Below are 21,721 nucleotides of genomic sequence, written 5' to 3'. Positions count from 1 at the left end.
TTTGCTAGCTGCCAATGCAGTTTCTCCTGTTTGTTCAGATGCCAGGGCGCTTGTCCTTAGAAGCACATGGAGTCCATCTTCCATGTTTTGCAAAGGCAAGTTCATTTGGCCCAATTTTGCATAATTTTCCTACGTTGGGGAAGTTTGTTCAAAACAAAAATGGGAGGGGGAAGGGTAAGCTGGGACGAACTGAGAGAGTGGCATGGACTTATCTATACTAACAAATGTAAAATAGATAGCTAGTGGGAAGCAGCCACGTAGCACAGGGAGATCAGCTTGGTGCTTTGTGACCACCTAGAGGGGTGGGGTAGGGAGGGTGGGAGGGAGACGCAAGAGGGAGGAGATATGGGGATATATGTATATGTATAGCTGATTCACTTTGTTATACAGCAGAAACTAACACACCATTGTAAAGCAATTATACTCCAATAAAGATGTTAAAAAAAAAAGTGATGTCATTCTGTGGTAGCCTTGGCTCACCACAGCTGTGGTCATGCTTTTATTTATGATTAGCTTTCTGCCCAGCATTTTAATTCTAGAAGTATCATGTTAGAGCAAGTATTAAGCTCTGGAAGTAAATTCTGAAAATTTGGAGAATGTCATTTGTATTAGTGTGCTAGGGCTGCCATAACAATACCACAGGCTTAAAGAACAGAAATTTAGGAGTTCCCTGGTGGTCTAGTGGTTAGGATTCGGCACTTTCACTGCCGTGGCCCAGGTTCCATCCCTGGTTGGGAAACTGAGATCCCGAAAGCTGTGTGGCCAAAAAAAAGAAAAAAAAAAACCACACACAAAAAACCAAATTTATTTCTCACAATTCTGGAGGCTGGAAGTCCAAGATCAAGGTGCCAGCAGGGTTGGTTTCTGATGAGACTGTCTGCCTTGCTTGCAGAGAGCTGCCTTCTCTCAGTGTCCTCACAAGGGCTTTTTCTCTGTGTGCACACATCTTTGGTGTCTCTTTTTTTTTTTGGCCACACTGCATGGCATGCAGGATCTTAGTTCCCTGACCAGGGATTGAACCGTGTCCCCTTCAGTGGAAGTGCAGAGTCCTAACCACTGGACTGCCAGGGAATTCCCTGGTGTCTCTTTTCTTATAAGGACACCAGTCCTATTGGATTACAGCTCCACCCTTATGACCTCATTTAACCTTAATCACCCCCTTAAAGGCTTTAGCTCTGAATAAAGGCACATTGGGGATTAGGGCTTCAACATATGAATTTGGGTGAGTGGGGGGCACAATTCAGTCTATAACATTAAAGACATACACCTGATGTATAAAAATAGGTCAGGCCTTTGAGGCAGATAAGGATTCAACTCTTACCTATACAACTTTGTGGCCTTTGGCAAAGCAGTTAATCCCTGTGACTGTCACTTTCCTTATATATATGTGAAGTAGGTATGACAGTACCATATGAGGATGCTATAAGGATCAGGAAATATCTCTTCCCTCGAGGGAGATGACATGAATTAATGTGGGAATTAAGGTGGGGCTGGTGACCTGGAAACCCAGAAAGACCCACAGATTCATAGGCTCCATTTGTCAGTTATCTGTGCTCTACCAATAATAGGAAAAGTCAAAAGGTAGAATCTGAAACCTAGTGAGATGGGGAAAGAGAACCTCAGAAAGAAGTAGCAGGATAAAAAATTCACCCCTGATGAACACAGATGCAAAGATCCTCAACAAAATAGTAGGAAACAGAATTCAACAATATATTTAAAGTATCATACAATATTATCAAGTGGAATTTATTCCAGGAATTCAAGGATGGTTCGATATCCACAAATCAATCAACATGATACAGTAAGTCCCCTACATACGAACCTTCAAGTTGTGAACTTTCAAAGATGCGAACGTGCGTTCGTATGTCCAATCACTTGAGTTAGTTCACGTGTCTGGCATACTTTTCAAGGTACTTACTTTTAAGATTTAAAATGTTTTCTTTATATTTGTGTTTGTTTTTTATGTATTATTTGTGTGAAAAATACTATAAACCTATTACAGTACAGTACTATATAGCCAACTGTGTTAGTTGGCTACCTAGGCTAGCTTTGTTGGACTTATGAACAAATTGGACTTACAAACACGTTCTCAAAACAGAACTTGGTTGTATGTAGGGGACTTAATGAACATCACATTAACAAAATAAAAGGATGAAAATTGTATTATCATCTCAATAGATGCAGATGTGATGAATTGGGAGATTGGGATTGACATATATACACTAACATGTATAAAATGGATAACTAATAAGAACCTGCTGTATAAAAAAATAAATAAAATTCAAAAAAATATAAAAACATAATAAATAACAAATTCCAGTTTTACCACTTAACTGGTGAGTTTGACCAAATCTAAGCCTCATTTGCTTAATGGGAGTAACAGTGCTTCATTGGGAGGTCAGGAGGATTAAATATTAAGTTGAGCCACATGAAATTGCTGTTTCTGGAGGTCAAAAACAGCGGTGGAATCTACCAAAATAGCATTCCTCTGCGCTTCTGATTTTTCAAAAAATTTAGTCCTTTCCTCTTATCCTGTCTGCGGCATACTCCCGCTCAACTCTCTGGGTGGCCCTGGGGGTTCATAAGTTGCACACTGTTGACCTACCCTGTGGAAGCTAATAAATTCACCTTGGGACAGCCTCGTGAGATTTGGCAATTACTACAAGGATCTGGAGCTACTTTCCAGCCAGCCACAAGCACATCCCTTGGGGTCCAGAAACGTCAAGGGCTATGACAGCTCCATGCCCCGACGCACACAAACGCAGCGCACTTTCTTTCTTTCTTAATAGTTATTATTTATTTGGCTGCGCCGGATCGTCGTTGCTGCCTGTGGGATCTTTAGTTGCCTGGCACGCATCGGGGATCTAGTTCCCTGACCAGGGATGGAACCCGGTCCCTTGCATTGGGAGCGTGGAGTCTTAACCACTGGACCACTAGGGAAGTCCCAAACACAACGCACTTTTGCTCTTCTTTCCAAGTCCTATTTTGTCCTTGTTTATCACTGTAAGACAGGTAGTGACGTTGGTTCCATTTTAAAATGTGGATGGGCTTCCCTGGTGGAAAAGGGGTTGAGAATCCTCTTGCCAATGCAGGGGACACGGGTTCGAGCCCTGGTCTGGGAAGATCCCACATGCCGCGGAGCAACTAGGCCCGTGAGCCACAACTACTGAGCCTGCGCGTCTGGAGCCTGTGCTCCGCAACAAGAGGGGCCGCGATAGTGAGAAGCCTGCGCATCGCGATGAAGAGTGGTCCCCGCTTGCCGCGACTAGAGAAAGCCCTCGCACAGAAACAAAGACCCAACACAGCCAAAAATAAATAATAAATAAATAATAATAATTTTTTTAAAAAATGTGGAAACTGAGGCCTAGAGAAGGTCAGGTCTCATCCAAGGTCTCGGGCACAGCGTGGTGTTGGAAATAACGAAGGTTTGGCGTTACCAAGGCACTGCCTCTAGTTTGTGTGACCTCCACAAGGTCCTTGAACCATTCTCTCTAGCCTGTTTCCTTTTGTAGAGACGGGAGCTAATACCTCCCTTTGTCATACCGCTCTTTTCGGTTCAATCCAGCCCCTCCCCGCTCCGCCCTTGGGGAGCTCCGGCTGTGGCGAGAGGACCTGTGCGGAAACACTGCGGGGAGCGCGTGCGCGCCAGGGCCTAACGGGCTCTGAGTCTGAGGGCGCGCACCCGCAGCCCCTCGGAAATATCGATATTTAATTTCGACTAGAGACATAACTTGGCTTGACATCCCCAGGCTCAGGCCGACTACGAGCACCGCAGGGTGCTAGAAAGGAGGGACTGAAACAAGCCAGCCCCCGGAAGGGCGGAACAATTGAGCCAACCCTGAAGCAGGCGCGACCAGAAAACTCGGGCGCTTACGGTCCACACCTGCGCGCCGCCATCTTGCTCTAGGAGGGACCGCCTCTCTCCCGGCTGACGGCTGGTTAGCCAGGAGGCGGGGCTCCGCGACTCGGCGGGGCGTGGCCAGGCGATGGCGACCGCGGAGCCCAGCGGGCCTACTGTGAGGGCGTCTCACCCGGCACCCCGGCCCAGCGGAACCGGAGCTGCGGGGCCGCCCACCGAGCGAAGCGGCATTGGAGTCCCCTGGCTGGGGGAGCGGACCCCGGCGGCTGTGGAGAAGCGGGGGCCGTACATGGTGGCACGCGCGCCTTCCAGTCAGGCCAAGCTGCGTGAGTGCGGCCCGATGAGGGGTCTCTGCTTGGGCGGGCTGCCGCGTCCCGGGTGGGCTCCGGAGCGCCGCTGGGGCGACCCCGGAGGGGCTCCTACAGCCCGCTCCCGCACCCGGAAGTCTGTTCGGAGAGCGGGCTCCTGGCGTTTGGGAGGCACGGCGGAGTGGGGAGCAGCCCGCTGACCCGGTCCCTTTGACTTCCAGAGAAGCACCGGGACCTGGCTAAGGCAGTTCTGCGGAGAAAACGCATGCTGGGGGCCGCGCCGAACCGCCCCGACTCTTCAGGGAAAAGGTCTCAGCAGGCGCCACCTCCTCTGTGCAAGCGTTTCCAGAGAAGGCCTGAGTGTAGTCTGGGAGACAGAGTACCCACGCTTAAGGCCCAGCTAGTGATGCCCCTGAGGCCAACCTGTCCGGTGTACTGTTTTAAAAGGGGAAGAGGAACGACCTTGTCTTTCCCTTCCAGGATGTGATGGCGTCAGGGAAGGAGTTTTGGAATAAGAGTTTTCGTCAGTGCCTAGGATCATTCACTGTCTAAATTACGGGGGAGCATAGTGGCTGGGGTCCCCAGGAGTGAGGATGGAGAGCAGTGTGGAAACAGCCAGGGCTGTATTTTTTTCTTAACAGAACGGTAAACTCTGAGGGCTGGGTGGGACCTTATCCAGGGCCTTTTTTACAAAGAGCTAAAGCAGGTGAAGGAATTTGTCTAAGGACTTTGGTTTTTCTGTTCTCTGGTTAAATAAGGTGGGGAGATGGGGCTTTTCCTGCTTCATGAAAGAGGAGGTGTGCTTTTGCTCGGGAGCAGCAGGGGGAGTGGTGTGGGGACATGCACATTCTGAGGAGCTGTGGCCAGATACATGGCAGGCAGTGGTGGCTGTCCAGACAGAAGGCAAGTCAGGAGTAGTGCAGTTTGTTTTTTTTTTCCCATAAGGGCGAGGACTCTGGCTTTCCCTGTGAAATGCTGGCGTTTCATCTATGCTTGGTCTGTCCCCCCATCTCCCCTCAGGTCAGTGAAGTTTAACAAGGGCTATACTGCTCTTAGTCAGAGTCCAGATGAAAACCTGGTGTCCCTCGACTCTGACAGGTGAGTGCCCTCCTTGAAAATACCCCTTGGGGAGTGACTTGGGTAAAATTTCAGATCACTTGCTTCGCTTATTCCCTGTCTCTTCCAAGACCTTTTGTGCATGTTCCAGGGCTGCTGCTTCAGAGCACTATCTCTTCCCAGGATGGCTTGCTTAGAGGACTCATAGGTGATCTTGCTGCTCTTGGATTTGAAGCACCAACCTTGTCTGGGGGAGTCATCCTGCCCTATTATGGCTGCACTGTTAGTGACAGTGACCCTGTCCCTGCTGGAGCCAATGGAAGGAGCCATTTATACTCATGGCAGATTATGGGTTTGAGTTCTATGGTGTGTGGTCTTTGCTTCACAAGTCCTCCAGACCCCTTTGCATGCTGTGCACCTTGCCATTTGTAGCTGTGCTCCACGGGCATCTCCCCGAACTGACTGTCTTCCTTTTCTCCTAGTGATGGGGAGCTGGAATCCAGATACTCCTCCGGGTATTCCTCTGCAGAGGCAAGTCCAGAGCACCTTTCTGTGGTGGGGCCAGGCTGCAGGCAGTGTCACTGCCACTGCCAAATGCTTGTCTGGTTCCTGCTGTATGCATGGCACTGTGCTAGACTTCCAGTCTGTTCTCCAATCTTCTACTCTGCCCTCTTCCCCCAGCAGAAGTTTAGGTGTCTGAGGAGCGCTGTTGAAAGTCCAGGAGACCATAGACCCTTAGGGATGGAAATGACCTCACTAGTCTTCTAATCCAGGCCACCACTTAGAAAAGGAATCCTCTTGATACATCCCAGCTAAGTGTTTACCATCCTCTGCTTGTTTGAATGCTTCTTGTAATTGGGTAGTGAGTAGTGAGTACTACCTTCAAGAAACCTTGCTGCCTATCTTCCCCCACCGGCACACACAATTCAGGTAGATCGTAGAGAAGTCTTCCTTGTTAATTGGAAGTGTCTCCTGCAGCTTGGACTTAGTGGTCCTAGTCCTGCCTCCAGTGTCACACAGTAATTCTAGTCTCCCTTCTTTTGATTGTCTTTTATCTGAGATTAGCATTCCTGTCCCTGCCCTGGCCATCCTCCTCCAAGCTTGCTTTCTTCCAGGCCAACTTCTGTTCCTTCAGTTGTTCCATCTATGGGAACTGAGACAGAGATAGATACTCCTGGGCTGGACTTCTGGGCAGTTTCCAGAGTGACTGGCCCAGACAGAAACATGGGGACGTAAAGTTCTGGCATGTGCGGCTTACTGCCTTTGACAGAGATGAAGTGCTGGGGACCTGACTGTATACCACTGGTATTTCTTCCTTATTCTCCTGGAAACCCTTGGCCGCCCCCTGAGTTTCTGCCAGAGAATACAGGCAGTTTGAAAATTGTATCCTCCTTGAACATCTGGGTGCCTAAGATTGTTAAAAAAAAAAGAAAAAAAAATTAGCCAAGAACCAGAGAAAGTCCTACACTCTGCAGTCTCATTTTCCTTCTGCTCAGTGGAATTGGTGAAGCCGGGCTGACAGGTTCCACTTTGCAAGGAATGAGCTCTGTTGGCATCAAAGGATGACATGTCTAACTGGCAGTGCAGAAAAAGCTGTTCCCCACCCCGTTCAACTCTAACCCATATTCCTCTACCCTTCTACCCGATTGTTCTGGTATCATTGTTCCATATTCTTCAGCCTTCATAGGGACCAACCTGGGTTCCCAGTGGGAATGGTCAGGGCTTGACTTTCAAACATAATCTGTAATCCGATATTTATATCAGCTTTCTCAGGATTCTTTAGTGAGGGCAGCTTCCCTGGGGGCTAGTGACAATGCAGCCTGGATAGTACTGGCTCAGGCCCCTGGATGTCCCTCCCTGCTGGGTGAGGCACTTCTTCCTGTAATCCAGGGTTGTGTGGCCTTGGCCTGAGGGTGGAGCATGCATAGTAAGGAAATGTGGGTCTGCCTTTTGGGCAGCAGTTATTTCTGCCTTGTAGCCTGGCTTATAGTTCTCTCCTCTCCTGCTCTTAGCAGGTGAACCAGGATGTGAGCCGGCAGCTGCTCCAGGATGGGTACCACCTGGATGAGATTCCAGATGATGAGGACTTGGACCTCATTCCCCCCAAGCCTATGACCTCCTCAACATGCTCCTGCTGCTGGTGCTGTCTTAGGGATGCTTCCTTCTGTACCCTCCAGTAGACATAACCCCCTAAGATGGGCCCTGCTCACCATGCCTGCAGAGTCCTGTTGGCCCTTCATTGGTCACAGTGCAGTGGGAACTGCTGTCAACCCCAGAATCACTGGAGACGCTGACCCTCTGGGAAAGTCAGTGACCGCAGTTACCCCATACCTGGTGCTTCTCAGGCCAGAGGCCCCCACCTGGGCCATAGGGGATAGGTGGAATTCTGCAGTTTTCCTCTGCTGTTGGAGTACAGTTTGGAGAAACCACTTTAGTAAGGGAAGGAACAGAGGAATTCTGGTTCTTACGGTGAGTGACAAAGTTGGCTAAGAGAAAAACTTGCAGATATTTTGAGTGGTATTTGTCACCATGCCCTATAGAGGGGAAAGGAGAGCTTCTGCGCCCAGGCTATGCTGGATGGTGTTGTGTGGAGGCAGAGAACAGCACTTTATGGCTTGCAGCTGGGAGTCTTTGAAAAAGAATTTAACTATTTGGGACCAATCCAGTTCAAGAAATTCCATATGCTCTTCTCCTCTTCCTAGCTCCAAGATGGGTTACCTGTTTGACCTTCAAAGGAACATAAAGCAGGGCCCTTTGGCCCTCTTCCAGTTGTTCCTGTTTGACTGTACAGCAGGTTGCTTAATGGCACAACTTGATCAAGGCTTCCAGAATCCCTGGAAGCAGAGCATTCCCATGTGGTCCAACTGTCTGGGTGAGCTTAGTAACTTGGTCCGTCCATCCTTAGAGAAAAACTGCTCTACTGTGTAGACAAAATTTATTTGTCTTCCCTTGGTTGCCATTCTTCACCTTGGTCTTAGCTAGTATCTTCACCCAGTCCTTGAGCTAAGGTTGGGTGAAGGTTCTGGAGCTCGCCCCGGAAGCCTGCACTTTTTGCTTACCAGCAGAGGGAGCTGCAGGAGTAGTTAGGTGCCTTCCCAATTTGTTTAACTTTTTTTTTCCCCCACCCCGGCCGCACCGCGGCTTGTGGCAATGTTGGTTCCCCCACCAGGGAGGGATGAACCCCAGGCCCCTGCAGTGGAAGCGCGGAGTCCTAACCACTGGACCGCCAGGGAATTCCCCTATTTGTTTAACTTTTTACACTTGAGGAGCAGCAATGGGTGAGAAGTATACTGGTGCAGATATGTGGGCTTTGACAGAGACAGAGGCTCACAGACGGGATGAGGAGGAGGGACCTGTGAAAGCTCCCACGGCCCCCACCTGAGGAAATAATCTTGCCATTGCAGAGGGCCTCCCTTCACCTTAGGGAAAGCCATTCTGTTGCATCCAGATTCCTCTGACCACAGCATGGGCCTCACAGTGGATACTCAGGATTGGGCTTTACAGTAAACCTCTGGGTGCAATACAGCCTCTTTCAGTCCCCAGTTTGAACACACCAAAAGGCCGGCATAATCTCCCCTGTGACCCCCAGTAGATAGCATCTCTTGCTATACCAGACCTCTCTATGGAATTTAATTTTTTAGTGGTTCTCTTTTTTTTTTTGGCCTTACCTAAAACCAAATGGGACTGAATGGGAGTGGACAGGGTTCCCAGCCTAAGGGGTAGGGTAGTCAGGATTGAGGTGTGGCCCCAACTTGGGAACTTGCCCAGTCTGTTGCTTCATTTGGTTAGGACAGAGTAGCCTGAGTGTTTGACAGCTGCTGGGGGTGAGGATGGCAGCAGGACCCCAAGAACAAGGCCCTCCGGTGGTTGCTGTTATAAAGCCACACTGGTGTATTTGGCTGCACCTCTCCCCGGAATGTTTCAGAGCTGGTTGACCCTGTGTGGAAGGCATTACCTTCGCAGAAAAAGTTGCAGGAACATTGTACAGCAAGGAAGGGTAGAAATGATCGATTGCTTGGAGCTAGAAGCCACGAATGTCACGAATAAAGCCTAATGTCACGAATAAAGGCACCAAGGTGTCTAGAACCAGACTGCCTTAATTAAAAGTGCTGGGTGTTTTGCAGGTGACAGCACTCCGAGGAGACAGGGAGGTATTCAGGCTTACCTCACAGATGGGAGTAGTACTGTATGGTGTTTACAGAACTCTTGGCTTAGGCTTCTATAGCTCTGTAAGTTTGTAAGAATAAATACAATCATGCTAGTTGAGCCTGAGTCTCTGTGTTGCAATAGGATTTTTAACAAAGGCCTAGACTACGGTCATTGCCCCTTCTGAATTCTGAAATGAAGAAATAGCCTAATAGCCCCAACTGTTCTGAGGACTGCCTCTCCTTTCTCCTGTTCCCAATAGGCGTCGTTCTCAGGCCTGCTCATTGGGGACCATGGATGGAATAGGCCTTTGCATATCACTTCTCTTTAGAATGAATTGCCTTTGGCAGGCCCTTTCTTCCCAGGTTTTGTTTTGCTTTTCAGGGGTTTTTTTTTTTTCAGCTGAAGAAAATTTACTGGAAGCCAAAAAAAGCCGAACGGATTGGCTACAACTTTTTTGAAGGTAGTTTCCTGGAATTCCATTGTACAGGTCTAGTGTGGGCAGCAGCCCAGAAAGATTCTTTTGTGTGAGATTAATCCCTTACCTACAGGAAGGAGCCACTAGCCTGGGTCTCTGCTTAGTCTGGGGTGATAGCATCTAAGACTGCTAGTCAGAAACTTCAGTGGCAAAACACACAGCTGTGCAACCTCCTGGGTGTGTCCCACCTCTAGAGGGTAGGCACAGGGAGAGTAGATGCCCTCATAGGTACTTCCTGCCAATGTAGAAAAAAAGTAGCTTGATTTCTCTTCACAACACTAATTAGATTGTCCTGTCCTTTAGTCCCTGTATCTACAGTGACTGAATGTGCTCTAGAGAAGTGGTTGACAACCTTTGTGAAGGGCCAGTCAGTACATTTGGCTTTGCAGGCCATACAGTTCGGTGCACCTACTCAACTTTGCCATTGTAGCCTGAATGGAGCTGGACAGTATGTACATGAAAGGGTGTGGCCAGATCCAGCCTGCTGGCCTTAGCCTGATGATCCCTGCCCTAAAGCCAACTAAAGCACTGGAGAGAAGAAGCTCTGCACTGACAATGCCTTTCTTTAGACCCATCTTCCACTGTCTGCAGGGCTGGAGGGCCCAAGGTTTGCCTGCAAGCTCTGCAGCTGAGGCTACAGCAGGCTATCTCTCCCACACCTTCCTTTAAAAGGTCTCTGGAGTCTAGCCTGCCTACCTCAGGAAGCTGTCTGAAACAGGAATAAAGCAAAAACTGGACAACATCCAGGGAGGGCTCTTTCAGCCCGCTTCAGGGACTGGAATGGAAAAGGCTGAGTGCTCTTTAGCCCAAAGGCCTCAACACAGGTGATCTTTAATTGCTTTGACAGAGCAGCATTAGTCCACAGGCCTACCCTTTTCCCTCCTTCTCTGCACTGAGGAAAATGGGCAGTCGCAGGGCCAGAACGCTGTTCTTCCAAATTAATTACCTATCTTGCCGTGACTGATGCTGAGCTAATCATAGATTTCACCAGCCTGCCTAATGCTATAGGCTGGAACAGAGCTGCCGCTTCGTCAGGAGAGCCTGGCTCAAGGGTGGCAAGAATACAAGGGGAGTATCAGCCCTCAGTTCTCACGTGGGCCCCTCCTACCAGGAAGAAGACGGTTCAGCCTAGGCCTGCTCAGGAGTCACTGACTTCAAGCTCTTCTACCCGAGCTCTTTCAGGGTGTACCCAAAGAGCCCGGAACAGGGAAGCGATTTGGGCTGGGCCTGAGGAGGTGAGGCTGGCCAGGACGTAGGGTGACTGGCAGAGAAGAGCCAGGAAGGCTGTGGCCTCTACAGCAGGCAGCAGGCACGGAACATCAGCAGGTCCTCAGGCAGCGTGAGCTTCAGTGAGACACTCTCATTGGCCCCAATGAAGAGCACCCCGCCACGCTTCAGGGAGATTGTGGCCTGGGCTGTGCGGGTGCTGGCTGTCACTGTCCCCTGCACCATCAGGAGGATACTGGCAGAGTCCAGCGCCAAGACCCTGTATTCAGTGACGGAGCCAGGCACCTGGGCAGAAAGAAACAGCAAGATGGAGCAGGGTCTGAGCCGCTGTTAGCTCACAGGGGTCCCGGGACAACCCCAAGGACAGTGAGAGGGAGAGCTCTGCCGCCTTCTCCCCCACGGCTCAGGCTTTTGTCAGCACGGAGGCCCTTGTCTGGTCCCTGGTGCAGAGAGCCACAGACAGGCCCTGTGGCCATTCTCCCACCACGTGAGCTTGGCGGAAAGGAAACCCAGCCCCAGGTATACTCCACATTGTGGCCCTTACCAGCGTTCTTCATGCCACACAAAAAACACCCACGATAGCCGTCACTCACCTCCATCTTCATAACGGTGAAGTCTGGCACGGGGGGATCATAGATAGAGAGGTAGGGGTCTTCCTGACTCCATGCTGGAGGAAAGAGCCTGTCCTGGCTGGGGCTGGGGATATAGCTGAGCATTTCACACAAAGTTGGCACATCGATGAACTTGGGTGTCAGGCCAGCACGCACCGTGTTGTCTGAACATGCCATGCACTCCACGCAGTCTGGGGACAGACAGTTGTCATGTAGTAAGCTAATGAAGGATGCCTTGGAATTTGGCTCTCCAGGGCGGGGCCTTCTAACTTGAGTGCCATGAGCCCCCTGTAGAATTAGGTAAAAATGTGTGAATTGCGTCTTCTGTGAGAATGGGCTAAGATAACAGATACCAAAACAGGTGACACGTCACCCACCATTGTCAAGGGGAGTCATGTTATCCCCTGGAGGAGCCCCAACCCTCTGGAGACTTTGTATTCTCCCCTTCTACCACAGAATCCTGTCCACGAGTGGATAAACGGCCAACAGTCACAATGTGACACCATTCTGCGGCAATGTGTTTTTTAACATAAAATCTCTGCGAAGACAGGACAGACATGTGAAGGCAGGGAAGAGAACAATGGCCTTGATCCAATATAGCCTGGACTCAAACTGTGGTTCCCACACATATTGACAGGTCTTAACATGAGCGCATCATGACCTCACAGGGGTGGTGTGAGGATCCAAGCAGTGTCCAACTCAAGCTGGCATTCATCGTCCCTATTGGTCACTTCCCTGCTGACCCCAGGAACCCTGGGAGGTCAGAGCTGGATGGGACTTTAAAAGTGGTCTCCTCGACCACCCCCTCCTATTTTGTCCAGGTGGGGAAACAAGGCCTGAGGCGGATGGCAGTGGGGCTCACTGCTGAAATGCGGCTCACCTCCTTTCAGGTAGGCATGGGGCACGTTGGCCTCCAGAAACATGGCCTCCCCCGGCTTCAGGGTAAGCAGGTTCAGGAAGTAGATGGCAAAGCATCCGATATCACCTGGGTACTGCTGGTGCAGCTGCAGCAAGAGTTCCCCATAGATGTCCTCCATGTTGTTTCCAGCAGCCACTGAGGGTCACAGAGCACCCCAAGGCCACTTAGGAACCCTCAGTGGTGTTCACAGCCCCACCTTGGCCAAGGAGAGTCCTGGAGAAGATCCTACCCAAGGAATCCAGAAACTGGTGGGCATATTCTCCTAGTCACATCCCCCACCCTTTGGGGGCCAGCATTCCTTGATATTCCAGCCTACACAGATGGCCGTTTTCCCCATTTTGACTATCTATATGCCCACCACTCTACTAGGCACTAAAAGGGCTAGAGTGTAGTCCTTTTAGACAGTGTTTCTCAACCTCAGCATTATGGACATTTGGGGACAGGTAATTCTTTGTTGTGGGGACTGTCCTGTGCATTGCAGAATGTTCAGTAGCATCCCTGGCCTCCACCCACGAGATACCACTGGCACCCCAGACCTGGGTTTGACAACCAAAAATGTCTCCAGACTGCCAGTGTCCCCTGGTTGACAACCTCTGCTCTAGGAGTTTAAAATCTAGTTAGGAGATAACCCAAGGGTTCCATGTGGGGTGACGAACTGTCCCAGTTAGCCCAGGCCTTTCCCTTAACACTGAAAATCACTCAGTCCCAGGCAAACTGAGATGGTTGGTCACCCCAGATAGCATGAGGCAGGATGCAACCAAGGGCCAAAATGTGTCCTGGAGGCTGAGCAGGGGAGATGAGCTCAGCCTGAGCTAGAGTGGTGGAGGAAGGCTTCTTGGGAACTGGGGGGAGGAGGGGAGGGTGGTGAGCTGGGCTTCCTTGACTGTGGAGAGAAGGGGGAGGGTGTCTCTAAGTAAAAGCAGAGTGTGTCAGTGCCACAATGAAGAGACCAGTTGGTCTGGATTGGAGGGTTGTTTCGAGTCTTCATACAGAGACATGCTGAATGCCTACTCTGTGCTAAGCACTGTGGGGACACACGAAGGTCAAGGAGACGGGTCCCTGGCCTAGAGAAAACTCCAGTTTTAACAGGTGTGCATGTGATGATATCTACTCACAGGTGTTAAGGGCTATACCTGACGTATGAACGGGGTGTTATGGGAGCTCTGAGCAGAAGTAATCAGCTCTGCTGTGAGTGCAAGAAGCCCTAAAGGGAGAGGCATGCAAGCAGAGAAGACAGTAAAAAACAAAACAAAACGTAGGATATGCTTGGGTAAAATAAATAGTTCCCTGTGGGTCAAAGGTAGTAGGGGAAATGGGTAGAAACAGAACCAGAAGAGCTCTGGGCTTGCCTGGAAAAGGAGCTGGGGCCTCATCACATGTGCCATATAAGCTCCTAGCAGAGAGTCCATTCTGCCTTGTTTTTCACTGCTTGTATTGACTCTCCAACCCAAAGGTGACACAACCATACCCATCACAGTCATTTCCTGAACTCTCCTTAGTTAGCACAAGGTTGGGCACAGAGCAGGTATTTAAGGAAAGATCTACTGATTGAGAGCTCTGGACTTCAGGCCTTTGGAGGAGAGAGAGGATCCCTTCATCTCCTTCCTGCTCTCTAGCCCCAAAGTATAAAACCCTCCATGGAGAGCAGCTAGAAGCAGCATTCAACCTAGGGCCTTGTTCCACAAAGACTGGGAAAGAAATGCTAAGTCACTAACAGGCCATCTAAGTCAGGCCCGTTTTGGTGTTCTACTTGAACAAAGGGGTTGAGAACCCTATCCCCACAGCCTAGTGTCTGTGCCAGGGGTCCAGGACGGGGCATTGCACCCAGGCCTGAGACACCTACCTTGCTGGGAGATCCGCTTCACCAACAGGTTGAGCTGCTCCACCACTACCTTCTTCTCACTCTTCATCAGGTGGGAGAAACAGCTCCGCAGAGCAAAGGCCACAGCCTGGGAGTCACGGCTCAGGCTCTGCTTCAGCTGTGTTGCTGCATTATCTCCAATTAGAAACTGGAACTCGGGCACCTCTGCAGGAAGGTCAGGCCAGGGCCCATATCAGGAATTGTTAAGATGGAACCGGCAAAAGTGGGAAGCTGGAGGAGGCCTCCCCATCTCATCCCTAACCAAGGAGCCAGGCAAGCTTTGCAGTGAAAAGCGACTGCTCACCACCAACCCTCAGCAATCACACCCGAGCCTGGTCTCATGGGCCTGCCCTCGGAGTGTCAAGAATTCATGAGGTCAACCAGCCCCTCAGTTCCTGTGACATTCAGCCTCTGTTCTCTGCCACTGTTCCAGCTCTGCCCTGGGCTGCCCATGCATCCTAGGCCAATATGCATGCTCTCAGCATTTTGCCCAAACTTACTTGTCAGAAAGGTCACAATCTCCTCAACTGGCCGGAAGCCACATAAGCCCTGGAAGGGGGTGAGGGCAATCGCCATCTCTGGCTTATGGTTGGCATCGGGGTAGTGCTGTGGAGCCTGGAGGTGCAGCTTCTCTGCCAGCTCCTGTGGCATAGCCAGGGAAGAGGAGAATGGTTAAGGTGCAGCCATCATCTAGGAAGACACCAATCTCACCCAGACCTTGCTCTCGACACTCCCCAGTCAGCTTCCTACCTCTGGCACTGAGCCCAGTCAAGGCATAATTCAGAAACTCAGGGCTCAGCCAACCCAAGGCAGGCACGTGGACCAACTCTGGGGGAGAGGTGGGGCAGGCTTTAAGAGGACTGCGAGGGCTTCCCTGGTGGCGCAGTGGTTGAGAATCTGCCTGCCAATGCAGGGGACACGGGTTCGAGCCCTGGTCTGGGAAGATCCCACATGCCGTGGAGCAACTAGGCTCGTGAGCCACAATTACTGAGCCTGCGCATCTGGAGCCTGTGCTCCGCAACAAGAGAGGCCGTGATAGTGAGAGGCCCGCGCACCGCGATGAAGAGTGGCCCCCGCTTGCCACAACTAGAGAAAGCCCTCGCACAGAAACGAAGACCCAACACAGCCATAAATAAATAAAGAAAAATTAAAAAAAAAAAAAAGAGGACTGCGAATCAGGAAACCCAAACACCAAGCCAAGCTCTGACACTAACAAGCTGTGTGACTTTGGGTAAATCCCTCTCTTCTCTGGGTCTTACTTTGCTCATCTAGAAATGAGTTTGGACAGACAAATGCTTAGGCTGCGACTCACGGGCTTGTGCAGAAAGACATGGGAGTGGAGCTGAGGCAATGACTAGGGTACTTGCCCTGCCTTGGAAGGTAAACTCTTTGAGAGAGCCAGGTGGAAAAATGGCAGATATGAATAGTCCTGGGTTGGCTGAGGGGAGCCCAGGAACAAGCATGGAGAAGCTCCCCTGGCACAGGCTGGTCAGCTGTCCACTTAAACTTAGCTGCCACATGTGTCACCAGCAATCAGCTTGGCAGAGCTAAATTGGGAGTTGACAGGCTTGGATTTAATTTGGGGCTGGAGCCTGGCATGGGCAGGGTAAAAGCAGCAGTAAAAGTTGTGGGAGGGCCTTGACATAAGTTCTTCTCTATCCTGACCTCTGTGCCCTACCCTGATCCTGTACCTTGTTAGGGTGTGCCTGGATAGACAGGGCCGTTTCAACTGAGAGCACTTTGAAGAGAAAGGGCAGCTTGCCATTAAAGGTGTCCTTGACTTTCGAACCCAAGCAGTCCTGGTTCTCAGCAATCCACTGGCCTAGGGTCTTCTGCAAGATGCTGTTGTCAAGGATCTTGGCATCTCCCCGGGGGTGGGTCCCCATCCACAGCTGTAAAAACAGGAAACTTGGGAGGGAAAAAGGAAGAAGCTGGCACCACCCACTGGCCTGCCCCAATGCGTTACCCTGTGCTCCCCACAGGGCAGCTAAGTTCTGAAATGGGACTCCCAAGACCGGGTATAAATGCTCATACCATCAGAGACATACATGAGGGCAGCAGAGCTCTGACTCTGAGGTGGCTCTGTGAGGGGTTAACATTCATTTATTCTAGTCTCAGAAGTAGAGGCTAAGCCTTCCTGTGCTTTGGCTTTTTCTCTACTAAATGGGCAGGAAAAATATATATTTTAGGTTATTAAAAATGTCAAACTTAGTCAAAGTAAAAATTTTAATTGTCAAGGAGGGCTGAATTAAAATTCAGTAAGTGCTGGGACTTCCCTGGTGGTGCAGTGGTTAAGAATCCGTCTCCAAAGCAGGGGATGTGGATTCGATCCCTGGTCTGGGAAGATCCCACATGCCACGGAGCAACTAAGCCCGTGCGCCACAACTACTGAGCCTGCGCTCTAGAGCCCGCGAGCTACAACTACTGAAGCCCGCGCGCCTAGAGCCCGTGCTCCGCAACAAGAGAAGCCACCGAAATGAGAAACCTGTGCACCGCAACGAAGAGTAGCCCCCGCTCGCCGCAACTAGAGAAAGCCCGCGCAGCAACGAAGACCCAATGTAGCCATAAATAAATAAATAAAATAAAATAAAAGTCAGTAAGTGCTGACAGTTCTTGGGAAATTCCAGTCTATTATGACAAAACCTCACTTCTTCTGGTGCTACCATGTGGGTTCATCAACCTGCACAGATCTGAAAAGGCAAGGAGGCCTCCTCTCTCTTTCCTGTCTTCCCTTCCCAGCTCATTCACATGACTTGCCTGGGGCCCCTTGAGTGGAGGAGTACCTTGATCCCACCTGCTGGTAAAGTAGGCTAAAATACAGCCCGGGTCTCACCTCTGCATATGGTTTGTCCTCTGAGATCTGGGCCAGTGGGTCACTGCTAGCCAGCAGCCGAGCCACTTCACTGTTGGAACCCATCTTCCCCCAGGCATACTGCTGCACCACACAGGAAAGTGGGAATACTGGGGATACAGACAGAGCGTCAGTTTCCACTCCACTCCTGAGGCCTGACCCTCCTGTGCCGGGGAAACTACACCCTAGCTGAGGGTTCTGTCTGGGGGATAGAGTCAAATAAGGAGTTTGTAGGTTGTTAGTTGAGACCCTTCTGCAGGCCTCGATGTTCCCATCTCTAAGACGGGCAGTAAAGATCTTCTGCTGACGTGAGACAGATAGTTGCGTTAAGGTGACGGGGAGGGGGTGGGAGGAATCTATTTCCACCGCACCGGGTCTCGAAGTAACCCACGCGCAGCCCCCTCCCCTCAAGACCCTTCTTCGAGGGCTGCAATAACGGCTCAATTCCCATCGCAGGTGCCCCATCCTCTGCCCGGCGCCCATCCATCCTTCCGCAGAGCTCCGCGGGTGGGTTCTACCTGGCATATCAGGTCGGGAAGAGTCCGAGGACGCGACCCACCCCCACGCTCGATGGCACCCCAGCCAACAGCCCACCTCTCTGAGCGGCCATCTTCACAGCACCAGACCTGGCTTCGCCCACGTATACTTTTCCCGGCAGCACCCTCGGCCCCTCTGCCCCCAGAGCTTCATGGGAAGTGTAGTTTCTCGAGGGCCTTTTCGGAGACCCGTGCGCCCGTAGTGGCCACTCCCCGCACTCCGAATCCCTCTCCCACCCTCCAGCTCTCAGAACGAATACCCTCCAGTCCAGAGGCTTCCAGCCCACAATCTTAGGTCTCAGTATTCATTTATTTGTTCATTCACCAGGCACACATTTATTGAGAACCTGCTAAATGCCACGGACTGTTCTGAGGGCTGGAGATACATCCGAGAACGAGATGACGATTACTTTGCCTTTGTAGAGCTTACATTCTTGTGAAGGAAAAACAAAGGCCCTAAGGTGGGAACGTGGAAATGTGCCTGGCATTTTACGGAGTAAATAGCAAACAGGCCAGAGTGGCTGGAGCAGAGTGAGCAGGAAGAGTGGAAGTGAGGTGGTTAGAGAGGAAAGGCAATGGGCAGAACTCCGTAGGCTATTGTCACGACTTCAGGTTTTCATTAGCCGGTTTGAGCAAAGAATTGTTAGGATCTCATCAGGAACTCACTGATGCTTGATGATGATGGCAAATGTCACACGCAAGGCCCTTAATCTGAGTTTCAGTTTCTTCCTCTGTAAAATGGGGATAATAATGCTGGACTGACAGGCTTGTTGGAGGGTGAGATGGGATGATGTGGGACTCAGGCAGGCAGGCAGTGCTTGGTGCTCCTCTGATTCTCCCTGCCCTAAGTACTGCAGGACTCAGAACCCTAGCTTCTCCTCCAGGCTGAGCTGTTCACAAGTCACACACACAGAAGTCAAGGGAAGTCACCAGGAGTCCTGCATTGTGAAGGCTGGGCTTGGCCTTGGCTGTGGAGTAATCTTGCTATATCCTGGAGAGAAAGGCTCTGACATACGGCTCTCCTCACTCAACAACCCAGGAAGAGGGCGGCCAGCTGGAGGGGCCCAGGAGCATAGCAGTCAAAGCTCCAGGGAACCTGGAGTAACGGCCTATAATCCTGACTCTGCCTCCTCTTTCCTCCCGCACTGATTCCCATGGCGTCTACCACACATGTCCAGGGGAAAGAGGGGTACTGTTTTCTCTGCAATGTTCTGCCCAGCTATGGACATCGACCTCCCTAAGGGTCCCCTGGCTCAGATAAATCAGCCTGCATTTAAAAGGAAGCTTCACCATACACTAAGGAATAAGAAAATGAACGATACGAACAGCACATCTCACATACCTCCTAACTTTGAATACCTCTCCTTCCTCTCATCCCCACTCCTCCAGCAATATGAACCTTCTGGGAGAAGAATGAGGGATTAGTCTAGGTATAGGGAGTTCTTAGAGCACCTCCCACTATCACCATCACTGAAGTCAAGTTAGAGTCCCTTCCTCACAGTACCTCTGCACAGGGAAGGAAGAACTTAGATTGTTGGGACAGAGCCCCCACCCCTTACCACCCTCCCTACACACAGAAAAATATATCTAGAAGGGAACTAGGGTGTTTGGAGAACCTAGAACCTTTCGCCCTTAACTCTTGCTTGTCTACCTCTAATAGAACTGATCACACTTTGTTATCTAGTGATGATCTACTTTCCTCTCTCTCCATCTAGACCATACGTCTAATTCAGCTTCACATTTCTGCCAGTGCCCAGCTGATGCTCAAGCGATAATAGCAGCTAACATTTATTTGTTATGTACTAACGATTATGCTAGCCCTTTTCAAGAATTCTCAGGACAACCCTATGAGATGGGTACTGTCATTAGCCCCATTTTCGAGATGAGAAAAATGGGTCTTGGAGAGGTAACAGGTCCAAGAGCATAGAGTTCCAATTTACTATACCTCCTCTCTTGTTGAACAAGTTAATGAGTGAATAAATGTATGATGTCTCTCTCAGAGGGAAGTAGACAGATCCCAGGGGTCTTCAGAGATAGATGGGTGGAAAAGCTTCACGTTGGCGATATCAAATTCCATTCTTTCTTCAAGAGTTCAGCAATGTACGAGGCTGGGCAGACAAGGAGGAGGCAGGACAGCCTCATGTTGTGTGGACTGCTCTCCTCTCAGGCTGCAGACAGCAAAGATCTCTGTGTGTTGCCTGTGATACTGTGATAGAATAACTGGCTCCTGGCGAGAGCTCCTAAAACCTTTGTAATTTCCTAAGCAGTAAGAGTACTAGGGGCATCTTTTGTTCTAATACTTGGTCTTTGACCCTGGTTCCTGACACGGAGCTCCTAAATCCCTTGGAATTTCCTGGGTGATCGGAGCATCTTTTGTCCTAATGAGTCAACTGTTGGTGGGCTCCTGGATAGCATCAGGATGGGGGCTGGTCACCAGAAAGACTAAGCCACAATTAGAAGCTTGGAATCTTCAGCCACACCTCCCATCTTACGGGGAAGGGAGAGATCGCATTAATAGTTGATCACGCCTACATGATGATGCCTCCATAAAAATACCTGGACTACTGGTTTAGAGAGCTTCTGCGTTGAACACATCTCCTTACCAGAAGGGTGGCAAACCCCAGCTCTACAAGGACAGAAGCTCCTGCGCTCAGAACCCAGACCTCGCCCTATGTATCTCTTCAACTGTCCATTCATCTGAATCCTTTATCATCTCCTTTATTATATAATAAGCCAGTAAATGTGTTTCTCTGAGTTCTGGAAGCCATTCTAGCAAATTATTGAACCTAAGGAGGGGGTAGTGGGAACCCCGATTTATAGAGGTACAGGTGATGACATGACACCCGGACTTGTAATTGGCCTCTGAAGTGGAGGCAATCTTGTGGGACTGAGTGCTTACTTAACCTGTGGGATCTGACCCTAACTCCAGGTAGATAGTGTCAGAACTAAATTGAATGACACCCAGCTGGTATCAGAAAATTGATTAGTGTGGGGAAAAAAACTCCACGTCTGGTAACAGAAATGTCCTGTGTGACTAGTAAAGGGGAAACACGAGAGGTTTTCCTTATACTGCCCTAAAAGGGGTAGCCATGGGGGGGCGGGGGGGAGGGTTACGGGTAAGTAGTTTCTAAGGGGACACAAACATAGATCCCTACCATTCCCCCACTTCAGGACATTTCCTGAAAAAATGTTGAGCTGGACCCTAAGAAAAGTGGATGAGGGAAATAGTAAAATATTTCCTAAATGCTTATCACCTGCTTGGTACTATGTTAGTGCCAGAAATACAACAGTGAGCAAAACAGATGCTACTTCTGCCCTCGTGGAGATTACAATCTGGTGGGAGGGACAGACATAAATAACCACCTTTACAAGTGTGTAATTACAACCTGCAATAGGTATTATGAGGGAAAAGCACGGGGTAATAGAAGAGCTTACGTTGTGGGGGAGGAGTGCTCTAATCTATGGTGAAGAGAGACCACTCCTGAGCAAGGGGCCTGTAGGCCTAGATTTGAAAGATAAGCAGGTGTTAACTAGGGGTTGAGGAGGGCATGGGCTAAGAGCATACCAGGAAGAGGGAAAGGCCAGTACAAAGGCCCTGAGGCAGGGAGGAACAAGGGAAGTTTGAGGAACTGAAAAGCCACTAGGAGGGCTAGAATGCACAGCGGTGTGGGACGTGGTGGTGGGGTAGGCACAAGAAGGAATGGGAAGGATTGATAGGTGGGGCACAGATCTTGCAGGTCCTAGAGGCCAAACGAAGAATTTGGGCCTTCATGGAAAATAACTGAAGGATTTTAAACAGAAAGTTCCGTAGTAATTTTGCCCCCTTTGAATGAATCTCTAGTTACAACATGAACAACAATAGACCAATT

At 50.2% G+C, this 21,721-nt stretch overlaps 2 protein-coding genes across 11 annotated transcripts; one reads left to right on the top strand and one right to left on the bottom strand.

The window, feature by feature from the left end:
• The first annotated feature begins 366 nt into the window (after positions 1-366).
• On the top strand, positions 367-10,388 carry FAM219B (family with sequence similarity 219 member B). 3 transcript variants are annotated; one of them, XR_014260456.1, is made up of 6 exons: positions 3,531-4,185; positions 4,389-4,476; positions 5,188-5,265; positions 5,706-5,754; positions 7,236-8,095; positions 9,772-10,388. XR_014260456.1 is itself a non-coding variant. In XM_082449300.1 (5 exons), the coding sequence occupies exons 1-5, from the start codon at positions 3,987-3,989 to the stop codon at positions 7,401-7,403; spliced, it is 579 nt and encodes a 192-aa protein (XP_082305426.1). In that variant the 5' UTR covers positions 367-3,986; the 3' UTR covers positions 7,404-9,489. The 3 variants fall into 3 exon arrangements, 2 of the variants coding, with proteins under 2 accessions (XP_082305426.1, XP_082305425.1); XM_082449300.1 differs by lacking the exon at positions 9,772-10,388 and having other exon boundaries at positions 367-4,185; positions 7,239-9,489; XM_082449299.1 differs by lacking the exon at positions 9,772-10,388 and having other exon boundaries at positions 7,236-9,489.
• A 254-nt stretch (positions 10,389-10,642) lies between these two features.
• MPI (mannose phosphate isomerase) lies at positions 10,643-18,007 on the bottom strand. 8 transcript variants are annotated; one of them, XM_082449282.1, is made up of 8 exons: positions 17,911-18,007; positions 17,299-17,426; positions 16,157-16,357; positions 14,966-15,107; positions 14,448-14,630; positions 12,566-12,739; positions 11,668-11,876; positions 10,643-11,359 (listed from the first exon to the last, which is right to left on the bottom strand). In XM_082449282.1, exons 1-8 carry the CDS (start codon positions 17,924-17,926, stop codon positions 11,141-11,143), a joined length of 1,272 nt encoding a protein of 423 aa, XP_082305408.1. In that variant the 5' UTR covers positions 17,927-18,007; the 3' UTR covers positions 10,643-11,140. The 8 variants fall into 8 exon arrangements, with proteins under 8 accessions (XP_082305408.1, XP_082305409.1, XP_082305411.1 ...); XM_082449283.1 differs by having other exon boundaries at positions 17,835-17,942; XM_082449285.1 differs by having other exon boundaries at positions 16,157-16,373; positions 17,911-17,938.
• Between the last annotated feature and the right edge of the window lie 3,714 nt (positions 18,008-21,721).

Source organism: Balaenoptera physalus, assembly GCF_965194825.1.
Source record: "Balaenoptera physalus genome assembly, chromosome: 2".
Taxonomy (NCBI): Eukaryota; Metazoa; Chordata; class Mammalia; order Artiodactyla; family Balaenopteridae; genus Balaenoptera; species Balaenoptera physalus.
The sequence above is the reverse complement of the archived record's forward strand: the minus strand, read 5'-3'. Positions and strand labels throughout refer to the sequence as shown.

What these genes read in the sequence shown, in the direction of transcription:
- FAM219B (XM_082449299.1), top strand. Translation starts at nt 3,987, where the DNA reads ATGGCGACCGCGGAGCCCAGCGGGCCTACTGTGAGGGCGTCTCACCCG. An exon ending in CCCGACTCTTCAGGGAAAAG is followed by an intron (nt 4,477 to 5,187) that starts GTCTCAGCAGGC and finishes ATCTCCCCTCAG; the next exon opens with GTCAGTGAAGTTTAACAAGG. An exon ending in CCGGGTATTCCTCTGCAGAG is followed by an intron (nt 5,755 to 7,235) that starts GCAAGTCCAGAG and finishes TCCTGCTCTTAG; the next exon opens with CAGGTGAACCAGGATGTGAG.
- MPI (XM_082449282.1), bottom strand. An exon ending in AGGACAAACCATATGCAGAG is followed by an intron (nt 16,358 to 17,298) that starts GTGAGACCCGGG and finishes CTGTTTTTACAG; the next exon opens with CTGTGGATGGGGACCCACCC. An exon ending in TCACCGTTATGAAGATGGAG is followed by an intron (nt 11,360 to 11,667) that starts GTGAGTGACGGC and finishes CTTTCTGCCCAG; the next exon opens with GTGCCTGGCTCCGTCACTGA.